The sequence below is a fragment of the Cygnus atratus genome, chromosome 1, assembly GCF_013377495.2.
Source record: "Cygnus atratus isolate AKBS03 ecotype Queensland, Australia chromosome 1, CAtr_DNAZoo_HiC_assembly, whole genome shotgun sequence".
Lineage (NCBI taxonomy): Eukaryota > Metazoa > Chordata > Aves > Anseriformes > Anatidae > Cygnus > Cygnus atratus.
Window position 1 is genome coordinate 66,987,757 of NC_066362.1, and position 12,277 is coordinate 67,000,033.

General features: G+C 39.1%; 1 protein-coding gene across 5 annotated transcripts in view; it reads right to left on the reverse strand.

The window, feature by feature from the left end:
• Positions 1-1,033: 1,033 nt before the first annotated feature.
• RERG (RAS like estrogen regulated growth inhibitor) overlaps positions 1,034-12,277 on the reverse strand; it is a 108,524-nt gene continuing 97,280 nt past the window's right edge. For 2 of the 5 annotated variants that reach the window (XM_035550941.2, XM_035550942.2), the window contains 3 exons: positions 7,481-7,568; positions 5,706-5,779; positions 1,481-4,982 (listed from right to left, as the gene is read on the reverse strand). In XM_035550941.2, coding sequence (XP_035406834.1) covers positions 4,575-4,982; positions 5,706-5,779; positions 7,481-7,505 — 507 coding nt within the window. In that variant the 5' untranslated portion in view covers positions 7,506-7,568 and the 3' untranslated portion in view covers positions 1,481-4,574. Of the gene's footprint in view, positions 4,983-5,705; positions 5,780-7,480; positions 7,569-12,277 lie in introns of all 5 variants that reach the window. The other 3 variants (XM_035550940.2, XM_035550939.2, XM_050708075.1) reach the window with 3 other exon arrangements.

A 12,277-nucleotide genomic window follows, 5' to 3' on the forward strand; every position in this document is an offset into this window, starting at 1 on the left:
ACGGGTGGTGAGCAATTGCATTGTGCATCACTTATTTCGTACACATTATTACTATTAATACTATTATTATTATTATCATTATTATTATTATTATTGTTATTCTTTTTCCTGTCTTAATAAACTGTCTTTATCTCAACTCACAGGCTTCACTTTCCCATTTCTCTCCCCCATCCCGGAGAGGGAGGGGGGAGGGTGAGCGAACGGCTGTGTGGTGTTTGGCTGCCAGCCGGGCTAAACCACAACACTTAGTCTGGGGAGGTTTCACGTTGCAGCATAGCTCCTGCATACAGATTTCACTCCCTGCTCTGCCAGATATGGCATTCTTACACCCTTGCTGCAATTAACCTGTTCAGGATCATGCTTTGGATTACTTCATTGGCCCAGGTTTGGAGGAAAACAAGAAAATGGCTTACTGCTGTTTCCCCTCATCTGTGATGAAGCTTCCTGCACCTTCCTTAATGACCAAACTATGCGTGATTGGTATACCGTAACTTATATGACATACTTATAATGTACCTCTCTTCAGAATCACAGGATATTGTATTTATCCTTGGAAAATGGGCATATCCCTGAAAATGGGCAGGTTAAAATTTGGCTGCATCCAAATCTATGGCAAAAACTCCTGGACCTCTTATCCCAGGATTTTACCTGAGAAGCTTGAGATAAAGATCCATGTTATTTAGCTGGCAAGAAAGAATTTGAAAGAAGGGTTTCTAGTGTGTTTCACTGAGGTTGTTTATTATCTGTGACATTGAACCCTTTTTGATCAGCCTTGAAATGATTACCAATGACATTCAATTCTGTTTTTCACTGTAGATGCTATTTGACGTCTTGATTCTAGGCCTAGCAGTTAAATAAGATCAAAGAAACAGATCCAAATGCTGAAGTGCTTATTCAGGCAAAATTCACTGGTTTCCTACGATAAAGACTAAAGTTAAAGAAGGAAAAGAAAATGAATCAGGACTTCTATAATTGGCCACTTAAAACCTAGAAGACAATGCTTTGGAGACAACTAACAGAAGACCAATGCATAATAGTTCAGTACAGAGAGCACTTTTTTATTATTTTTATTTTTCTTATATATTATCTACAAGCACAAGCTTTCATATTTTTAATGTAAAAATGCATACAGATCATTATATATATAAAAATCAACTAGCCTTGTAGCAAACCGCCAGATGCAACCATCCCCAGGTTTGGGGACAACATAACTGGATCCAGGTGCAAACTCAATGGCTGACCCTCACTTCCATCCTTAGTTGCACCGAACCCCCAGATCTGAAGGGAAGTTCTCAAAGTTCTAGGGAAGTCTTGGTTCCTGATCCAGGTCTTGCAGCATGGGCATGACTAACTCTTCATCAATTGAAGATAAATATTTAAAAACTTCATAAATGACAATCAACTTGTTGTAGGTAACAAGTGTCCATTTCACCTTTCCTCCCCCTTTTTGTTTATCTTCCTTCCCAACCTCTCTCTGTAGAAATGGAAAGGGCAGAGGAGAGGAATTTAATGTTAATGTCATATACGCACATTTAAATAGCAGCAGTATAAACAGAATTGAAACTGTTGATGTCTGCTGCAGAAAGGCTACTAAATGCAAGTTCATGTTGCATTTGGCCTTTTCAATGTTTGGGCACTTTTCGGCTCAATTTACACATTGTAGAAATATGACACATTTATAGCATAGCCAATAGTATGTTGCAACATTGTAAGCAACAGTAAATCGGATTGCATTTAATAGTATGTAGTATGTATCAACAGATTATAATATACTATCTTATAATTGGCTTGTCAAGCAGATCATTACATTGAGGAAAAGAAAATAAATGAGCAATTAAGTAAAGAAATTTGTGTTTGTGTGGGAGGAAAGGTTGTAAAATAACAGCCTCCTTTCTGACCAAATGTTTAGCATGTTTGGCAGTTTCCAAAATCAGTCTTTGTAAAGGAATGTTACTATTTTTATTAGAGGTTCTTTATGTAACAAGTCATGTTTGCACAGTGGAATATTTTCTTTCATGAGGATTTTATAACTTCCCCATAACAGATATTGTGAGAAAAGAGATAATTTGCTGGGATTCTTTTGCAAAGTATTATGGCCATACCTTAGGCTTTCCTTCCTTTTGACTCTCTTAATATGAATACGATAAATTTATTTTCTCTTGTAATTCATATATTACCTTTTTGTATTTTAAATGCAGCTCTACTCTGAAACCCAAGATTTTTCAGAGAAAAGAACTGTTGAACTTTCCTTAGATAGGGATAAATCAATTGCTTCAAATACCAACACCATGACTTTCCTCATCAGCTATGTTGCCATGGGATTGCAGGTAAGGATTTTGTTTGCTTCAGATTCGTGCAACTGCACTGATTTGAAAGATAACAGAATGACTTAATGCCTCAATTTGCAATTGCTCGCTCTTTCTCCTAATGTTGTAACGTACCCATTTGCAAGTTCAGACCTTCAGCTAATGACCATTGGTGTGTGAATAGGCACTAACTTTTTCTGTTACACTCATATTGATTATGCATTACTAACAGGACTAAAATGGCTAAACCTCTCTCTCTCAGAAGTTAGAGACATGACCAATAGTTTGGAAACAGGTGTGTCATGGAGACAGTGACATCATCTGTTGCCAGAACCTCCTGCCCAGAAGCACAAAGTGACGTTTCCATTGCAGTGTGTGTAGCTGATGTATGGCAACATATCTGAAAATGAGGACCAAAATATAGGTAGTGATTCTGAAAGGCTGGAATGAATTTTCACTATCTACAGTGGGGGAAACAAAAAACATAAACAGCAAAAATATAATATACATTTGAATGCAATTTTTGTTGATAAAAGTTGGGTGAAAGATATGGGTGAATGTTTAAAAAATACTTTGGTAAGTATCTTTAAGCTCATGCTTTGAGAAGTTCTGATTTGGGACTTTTCTCTGCCCATGAGGATATACAGGCTTGATTCTCCAACCTGTTTCACCATTTATACGGCTACCTACAACTGTATAAAGTGCTCTTCTACCAGATATCCTCATTCTTCTACATCTGTGGCAAGTTGGATTTGATAGCCTTTGGGCGTTGTTTCCTCACAGAGGCGAATAACCATACAAAGTGCAAAGCAGTGGAGAATAGACTTGTAAGCAGTTACTATAAGAGGGCTGTTCTTCAGAGGAGAATACTGCTAATATTCTCATTTGTCATAGTATCCTTTGGCTGTGGTTCTACATGATGACAGTCTGAGTTGCACATGAAGCTGCCTAAAGGGATGCAACACAACTGGTGAGACGAGCACAGTCTGAAAGTCTTCCAGTCTTAGTTCTTGTACCTCTTGCTTCTTCTAGAAGAAGACCTCACTACTATAGTTAGCAAGACAAGTAGGCACGAGGCAAAACTTAACAGCTGGCTTAAATGAGAGCGATGACGGAGGAGGACGAGGAGGAGGAAAAAAAAAAAAGTATGCTTTTTATCCCAGACACCAAAAATATGATAAAATGTACTTTCACTTGATAGTGCCAGAGTCACAAAAAACTGTGATAGTTTAAACCACAGAGTGCTTCAAGCAACATCTGGAAGTTTAAACATCTGGAAATGATGGCAGTTTGATATGGTAAAAGCCCTTCACATCTGATTACATTTGAGCTTGGACTTTAAACACTTGCCTTCCCATGGCTTAAGTTCTTCACTATAAGATAGAATAAGGGAAACTACTTGAATTGAAATAAGACCAAAACAAAAATGTAAACAAAAGCTAAAAACTACCCTTAACTAAATCAATAGTATTATGGTTACTTTTTTAGTCTGATTTCCCAAGATGTATACTCCCTTTTCCCCAAGTACAGTATTGTACTTCAAGGGGGGAAATGCTGAAATGACACTGGACTAGCTGATTATTTCTTGATGAATTCTGTAGTTGTAGAGGATCTCAAAAAGCAGCTGAATTTCAGCTCTGTTGACATGTGTGTCTTGCTGGCTAAACACTCCATGATAAAGACTCTTCCTGTATTTTTTGCATACCTTGCTAAGAATATCGGCACTCATAGATTTGACAAAATAACAAAATAAAAGCACACAATGCACCAATTTGGAGCTGGTGAAAGGTGTCAGATGAACTTTCTGGAACAACACAGCAGCCTCAGTCCTTGAGAATACCAAGTCTGATGGTTGTTGTTGGACTGAAGACTGAGTCTTACTCTCCAAGTAAGTGGCTACTGAGCAGTTGGCTGGCTGGGAATGGTGTTTAGGCACTACTGACTTGCAGGGGATTGGAGGCAGCCTTGTAGAAGCAGAAGATACTCTGTCAGTGCCAATCCCCAAAATCATCTAGTCCTTTGGAGTTATTTTTTTTTCTTTTTTCTTTTTTTCTTTTTTTCCTTGTTAGCCAGAAGCAGTGTGGCTAAATACATTTTGCAACAGGAAAAAGTCTGATCCCATGTTACTCAAAAAGTAGTGTGGTTTGACTTTTCTATTTTTTTAACAGCAAAGCTTTGACCATTTTTTATTAAATGTGCTCTGCCTGCCTTGTCCCTACCCCAAGCTAATATGCTCTACAATGCTTCTCTGGCTTAGTACACCTCTTTTTAGCTGCTGATTTTGGTAAGCATCTTATTAATAGCCTGCTTGACATGGGTGGTGGAGCTTCGTCTCCGAGTCTTGCCCTGGACCATCTTTCGACGCCGTACTTCACGACAGAGCTCATAGAAGGCCTCCATAATGTTGCCCTCTCCTGTGCAAGCAGAGCACTCATAAAAAGCACATGCTAGTTCTGTGGCCAGCTTTTCACCTTCCTCTGTGCTGACCTGCCTGGAGTGATCCAAGTCTGCTTTGTTCCCCACCAGAATCAGAGTGACATTTTTGGGTTTTTTAACTTCATCCAACAAGTTCTTAAGTGGCAGTACTTCCTCAAAGCTGCCTCTGTCCGTGATGTCATAGACCAGCACGAAGCCTTCACCCCATCGCACATGTCCTTCTTTCTGAATAGCATCCTCCTGTTTTGAAAAGACAGACACCAGCCTTAGGAATACAATTTATGAAAAAGACACCAGGCCATCTGATAGATGTTGGTGCCCCAAGGCCTGGAAAGCCATGTACATCCACTTGACTGTACTCTACACACATCACATTTTTACTGTGTGGCATGGGGGACCTACTCTGCCAAAGTGTATCATGGGCTGCCTGCCATGGGCAGGCTGGTAGCACGCAATCAGAACGGGGTCTCTGTTGAGCAATGCCAAGCACACAAACTTCATAGGAGTGTGAAGCATGAGCATGTTTTGAAAGGAAAGGGGTCTTTGCTATGACAAAACTGTTCTACAGTTTGGTAGGAATCATTGACAGAAGTTGTTGAGCCACATCACTTGATTGCAGAAATAGGCTATGAGTTTGTGGATAGTAATAACGTTGTTGGGTTGGCCCTGGGTCAAGGAATGGAAACAAAATAATTTTAATCCCAGTGTAAACCTTAACTTTGTTTGTTCATCCAGTGTTTGAAAAGTGTAAGCAGGGTCCCTTGCAGAATGGCCTGGATCTAGCACACTGGGTCTGACAGCAAGCTGGTGGGGGGGGGAGGAAGGAGGGCTCTGCTCAGAAGCAAATCTCAGTCCCCAGAAACAGAGCACATCTGCCACCCACCACATTGCCACCATCACACTCCCCTTCGCTATTGCCTATCTGAGCCAAGGTGTTGGATGTTAGTACATGCACCCACGCACCTGACCAGCTGTATCTAGTATCTCCATGGAAACCACTTCATCATCAATGGTAGCTTGGTGACGATATGTAGACTCTAAAATAAGAACACATTTTGTGAAAAGTATTAAAAGAGGGTGATTTTTTTTCTATCTTCCTTACAGCTACTCCAGCACAAGACCTAATATGTGACACACAGCTTCACTAAATTTTATCTATTGGAGCGTTTCCTGCCAGTGGAGCACACTCAAGTCCTCCTTTCTACAACCATGACTTTTTTCCCCTCTCCCCATACCTTGTTTTCCCATGAAGCCTGCATCTGTGTACACTGCACTCTGCCCCCAACAAAAGGACAGTCTCCTGCAGCAAAGAGCTCTGCAAGACTGAAGGCCATTTTTCATGTTTGCTCATATGAAGGCTGCCACCTGTAAAGCACAAATTCTGCTTCTCTCAATGTATCCAGCTTGAAAGCCTGTTGCTGCTTAGCCTGAAGTCTGACAAGACCAAAACCAGTGTGGTTGTAGATCAGGGACATAACTACTATGTGCAGGCCATATACGGTGACAAAGTTACAGAATGGTTGGTTATTTTAGGAATGTCTCTTTGAAACATGCTGAAATAATCACATTCCCCTCTTCTAGCAAGAGTTCAAGCAGTGATTTCTCTGCATATGATTTATAAGGATAGCCAGTGAGCATTAAGCATTCACACAACACTATAGAAAAAAGGAACCTATTTACTGTGTCCCAGATTCTGGAACCAGGCAACTAATGACAAAAGGGGTTGTTTTATCTTAATGAGCTGATAAGTTAAATTTGATAGCATTTGACCTAAAACTTGGAAAATGATATGTGCTAACATTTAGATTTATTACTGTTGCTAGCTCACAGATGTCCTATATCAAAAGGCAAATACATATGCTGTAAAACTGTGGTCAGTGATTATGAATGCTTTGCATTGTCAGAGACACAGTTCTTTTATTTGGTGTAAATCTCCCCAAAAGGAATGAAGGATATATTGAAGAAAAGACATTTCTTGAACTAAAACTTCTGAAAGGGCTCGTGTTTGGTGTATGTCTTTTTTGTTTTGTTACATACTTGAATGTATCACCTCTTCATAGTTAGGATTTTTTCAGAGGTGTCAGCACTACAAACACTCTCTTCCAAAACAAAAAAATGTTACTTCCCTCCTGTGCCACCTTAATTGCTTTAAGTAGCACGGCTGTCTCTAATAGGGACAAATGGTCAATTTAATTAGGCAGATGGCAACCAATCTTGTATAGGGCTTCAGGCAATAAAGACTGAATTTTTAAAGGCAGGAAAACCCCCTTCTATTCATTATTGCAAGGCTGTTGAAGGAGCTGATATGATCCTGGGGCTATTCCTACAGAATAGAGTAAGATACATCTAAGTCCCTCAGCATGTCTTATTTTTCCCTTCTGTATGATGTCGTACCTGCAGCATTTTCCTCAGGGGAATGCAGCAAAGCAGAAACTCTGGTTTGATGCAGAAGCTGCAGTGATGCTCCTTGAGCAAATTATTTCAATGGATAAAATGTTCAGTGCTAGGTTGGGACTCCCTGAGTAGCACTCCCTATCCAAGGTCATTCTGGATCTTATGCTTCATTTCTTTTGGGGGAGAGTGAAGAGGAGACAGTTACTTCATTCATTACTCTGAAGGAGTAATGCGGTGTTCTCTCTTTACTCACTTAGGTCTTAAAATGCTTGAATGCATGTGACCAGCTGGCCCTGTTTGACAAGTAGCTGTTGAGAATTGGTCTGCCCAACTTCAGAAAATACCTGTATCTCTCCATTTTTGCAGCATATTTGTGAAATCCTCTTCTTAGGAGGCAGAATGTAGTAGGTCATAGGGTTCTTCTCTGAGAAACTGGAGAATAAATTTCAAGAAGTAGACTTGCTGTAGAAAAGCAGTGTGATTCTTAAGAGATAGCTGAGTTTTTTAAATAGGTGATTCTAAATTGCTGGTGTTTTATGCTGCAAGTTTAACTCACTTTGGCTGTCTGCTTTAGGGTGGAATTTGGTCCTGGATGAGTAACACTGATTGGGGCCAGCTTAGTGTTGATATATATTAGTAAAAGTGAATCTGTTCTTGTGCTCTGGAATGTGCAGTAGCTGGGTGAATTTAAATGAGGAGTGTAAAACAGCTGGATGTTTAAAACATTTTGGCAGCCATGGCTTCTTGTTCAAGGGAACAGAAACATCTGAAGAATCTGGTCGGATGCTATGAGCCCTGAAGTCACGATTTCCAGTCTGTGCACATCAAGCACCCTAAAACCTTAAGTTTCCATGTTAGTTTAGGAATGCGCTACCTTGATTTAAATTTTATTAATTTTATTCTCCCTATGCTACTCTTTATTTTAAGATGTGCAGACAAAGGGAAAGATGACTTGAGATACCTTCTGGATCCCTAACTGAAACTATTGACAATGCAGGTGTCTGTGTCTCAGCTAAGTACCCTTGACTCCAATTAGAGTCAATGAGGTAAAATATGTGCTGGATATACTTTGTCTGATATCTTTCCTGGGATGAATCATACTTCAGAAGCATTTAGAAGTCTAAAATTGGTCAGATGAATTCATACTGCAAATGTCTTGTCCTTGCATATTATCATGGGCAAGTAGAAAGAGCAAAGTGTAGCACTATGCCAGATGCCTCCTGATAAAGGCTCCCAAGATGATTCTGGCAGTTTTCTGAGCTCCAGAATATCACTTATGCCTGGTGATGCCTATGTTTTATATCTACATCTATGTGGCTAAAACATTATAGATAGAAAATAAACCTCAGAGGTGTGTTAGGCTGTGGCAGTCATGGTGTGCCTGATGCTGTTAGTACTGTGGAAATATAGTACTCATATCCAGCTCTACTTGGTCATAAGACCCAGTCTTGTTGGTTTGGGCATGTGCTGCACTTCTGCTCTTATTCCTAGTAACTAATCAAAGGTGTTGCTGATTGCATGGCTCCAAATGCTGATGTCTGATTTCAAGGTCCTCCGTTGTTTATAACGCTGCAATCCCCCAGCACTCTTGCTTTGCAAAGCGCTCCTGGTTCTCATAGTTACTTTGTTTGAAAAATTAAAGCTTATTCCAGAAATATTTATGCCCGTTGAAAGGCCTGAGAAATGTGTTGGAAGTAGTAGCAACTGGTTTGTTTTTCAGTCTATAATGTACTGCCACAATAATTCATTAATGGGAACTGGGTAAATTTTTTTTTTTTTTGAATTACAACAGCTGCAGAATAGCTTTGGAAATAATGATTTTTTGGAAAGAGCAGTAAAAACAACCACCACCAACAACAAAAAACAAATACAAAAAGCACTTCCCCTCTCTGTGTTGGCATGTTACAAATCTCCCTATTCTTCTCAGCAACCTGATTTATAAGAATGAGGAAAAAAACCTAAAATTATATAGAGAAAGTTTTGAAGCCTGTATTCTGCAGATTTTCCATGGATATGTTATTCAGTCACAGCTTGATCACATCGCATCCTTGTGCTATGCTTATTGTGATATTTGATAGAGTTTTGACCTGTAAGACCTAGATGGTCATTTATCAATCTTATTTGTTCATGGATACCCTGATCTATTGAATACATTTGTTCCAGAAGATTATATTTTCTAGAGGAAAAACTACTGTCTGAGGAGTAATTGCTAGATCTTAGTCTGTATTTGTAGTGATTTAAAGATGTTTTCAATACTTGTTTGCTTTGAACAGGCAATAAATAGCAGGGGTGTGTGACACTTCTGGAAGGAAATATTTACATTGTAAGGGCTTATTGCTTTTAGGAAGAAAACTTATAGCAGTAGGTTTAGTTAAGATGGAACAACGATGTATGTTATTTTATATGTACATTTAAAATCAGGTTGGGCTCTTTTGTTTGCTTCTAAGTACAGAGGGACACAAGCTTTATATCCATACAGAATTCTAGTTAATTTTTGTCAAGAAAGGTTAATAATACCAGAACATACAAAAATGCTGTAAGAAACTTTGGTCTCATGGTGGCTTTCAGCCAGTTGGACCTGAGAGCTGCAAGAGACCCAGAAAAGAGCTTTCGTGTAATAATTATAGCTGAGTTTCCAGACAGAAAAGCTACAGTTAATAGGCATGATCTTCTCAGGGTAAAAATCTTGTTAGATGGTGATGTAGAAGTATGTTCAAAAGACCAAAATTTCCCATAACTATTTTTGATTATGTGATACAGGTTCCTGTTCTCTTTTTCAAATAAACTCATTCCTCATTTTGACTTCTGCAGTCTTTGATGTCCATCACGATGGCACTTGTCTCTATCACATTTGAGAAAAGTGACAGCCCATTGGGAACACAATTTACCCCATTACTTCATTACTAATCTTAGTACTATTTGAGACTGTTCTCCAGGGCTTTCCTTCAGTCTGCCTATGTGAAGTCTGTCCCCTCTGCATTTCCTTGCTGCTTCAGGAACTTATCACCTTTTATAAAGCTCTTGTAACTTGAATGTACTTTCTCAACTGGGCAAGTCTCTCTTGCCTTCTTCCCCAATCCCAGCTCTTCTTGAAACTCAGATAAATGTATTTTTCTTGCTTGCATCAGGCTGTTACTCACTCCATCCATTATTTCCCTACAGGAGGGCTTTCATTTTGCAACCATCAGTGATTTTACAGGAACCACAGCTCTGTGTATTTAGAACAGTTCTAATGCTGTATGTCCCCATATGTCTCTTTAGTAACATATACTACAAATCACCAAATAAGCATAGTTGTGTTATTTACTTTATCAATAAAATTTTGTTATTATTATCACATGAAAAAGTAGTAGTTAAAGGCAATAAAAAAAAAAACAAAACAGGCATGTGACTGAGAGCTCTGACAGTCGGGCTTGCACTCTTCTGTGCCTTAAGTGTTTCTGCACATGTAACCCCAAGACTCAGGAAATACAGAAGGAAAAGTTCCAGAAGGGTATACAGAGCCTGTGTTGTGCTTTGGATGTATGGTTATCATACTACATGAACATTTATGTCAAGCCACGAATACAAACCAAAATGTATGTGAAGGAAGGTATTTGTGGTGCTGTTCAGTTCAATTCTAGGGACTTTAGTCTGCTTCATGTGTAATCTGCTATTGTGAACGCTACTTTTGGAATCTGTTTGGTGATGTGCGAAGCAGTGTTTTTCTAATATCACTTCTGGCTTTTTTTGGCTCCCTTTGATGAGGCTACATGTTTGCTGTAACCAGAGTTGTGACTGCAGTACAGGAGGCATTCCCAAACTAGCCTGATTAGAGCAAGCAGAATAAAGTCACGTCACAGTCACTACAGCCACCAAATGTGTCCTAGCTTGCCAACCTGTTTTTAGTCTCTGCTTTCAGTCCAAGGCTAAGCTCTCAATTATTTCTATTATCTTAGGTTTCCCTAAAATAAGGGTTGGGTGGAGGGTAGAGACCCTATCAATGCCCCTGCAGAGATACAGGAAGAGCCAGCATCTCCTCTGGGCACTAAGCAGGAGCGTGCCTCTGCACAAGCCAGGCTGTGAGCTGCCCCTGGTGCATGCAGATGTTTAAAGACATTAGAGGACATTAGATAGACGCAGAGTACACAGGGTGCTCTGTGGAGCAGGAGGACATATGGAAAGACAGAAGCTATTGCAGTATGAAATTTGGAGAACAAATTCGGAATTGTGTCTGTGAGGTCTGCTGCTCAGTGAGCAGTTTGGATTTATAATGTTTACTTTTTTTTTTTTTTTTTTTTTTTTACTACGGAGAGAAGCAAAATAAATGGCTAATGCCTGCATAGCTACACTAGATTATATAGTTCTTATCTTTACATGAAAGGATCTATTGCATTCCCAAATTTTCCTGTTTGGGTAGTATATGTGGGATATATAAAACTAGCCTACAAAAACACAGCTTGTTTCTTCATTTATTAATATTTTCATATTTAACATACATTAATATATTTAATATTTAACAATATTTTTAATAGTTAACATATTTTGGCCTCCAAATAGAAAAGCTAGGGTAGTTTTATTGAACAAAACTTTAAAATGAACAAAACTCTGAAAATAAAGGGAAATGTCTGTTTGTTGGCTTCTGCTGCATGTGACATTCTTCTGGGTGCTGCACTGGGTTTCTTTGAGAGGAGAGAATGGTGTTAATTTCCTTTCCTATACATTCTGTCCTTACCCAGCTTTTGCTGAGAGTGGCAAAGAAAATGTGCACAGATATTTGGGAACTGGATTAATTAGTGTAAGCTAAAACAAAACTGACAAAGCTGGAGCAGTGCTAACTAGTAGGGAGTAAACTTCAAGACTTCAACTGTGTTTCTAATTTTCTGATTCAAGTTTCCTACCAAACATGAAGCAGAGACATATTTTCCTGGTGGGAATTATGCACGTGACAAGTTTAAGTCTAAATAAACTATTTCTATTTCTGGTTATGTTTTTTTGTCTATGGCAAGAAGTCTTTGTTAGAGAAGCCGTGTGTATTTCACCTTACTTCTGCCAACATAAATGAAAACTAACCAATGAGACTTGTCTCACACCTAAAACAAGCAAAACAAAAGCCTGTGCTCCTGACAGTACAGAAGCAAGCACTGGAAACTTCTGCTCAT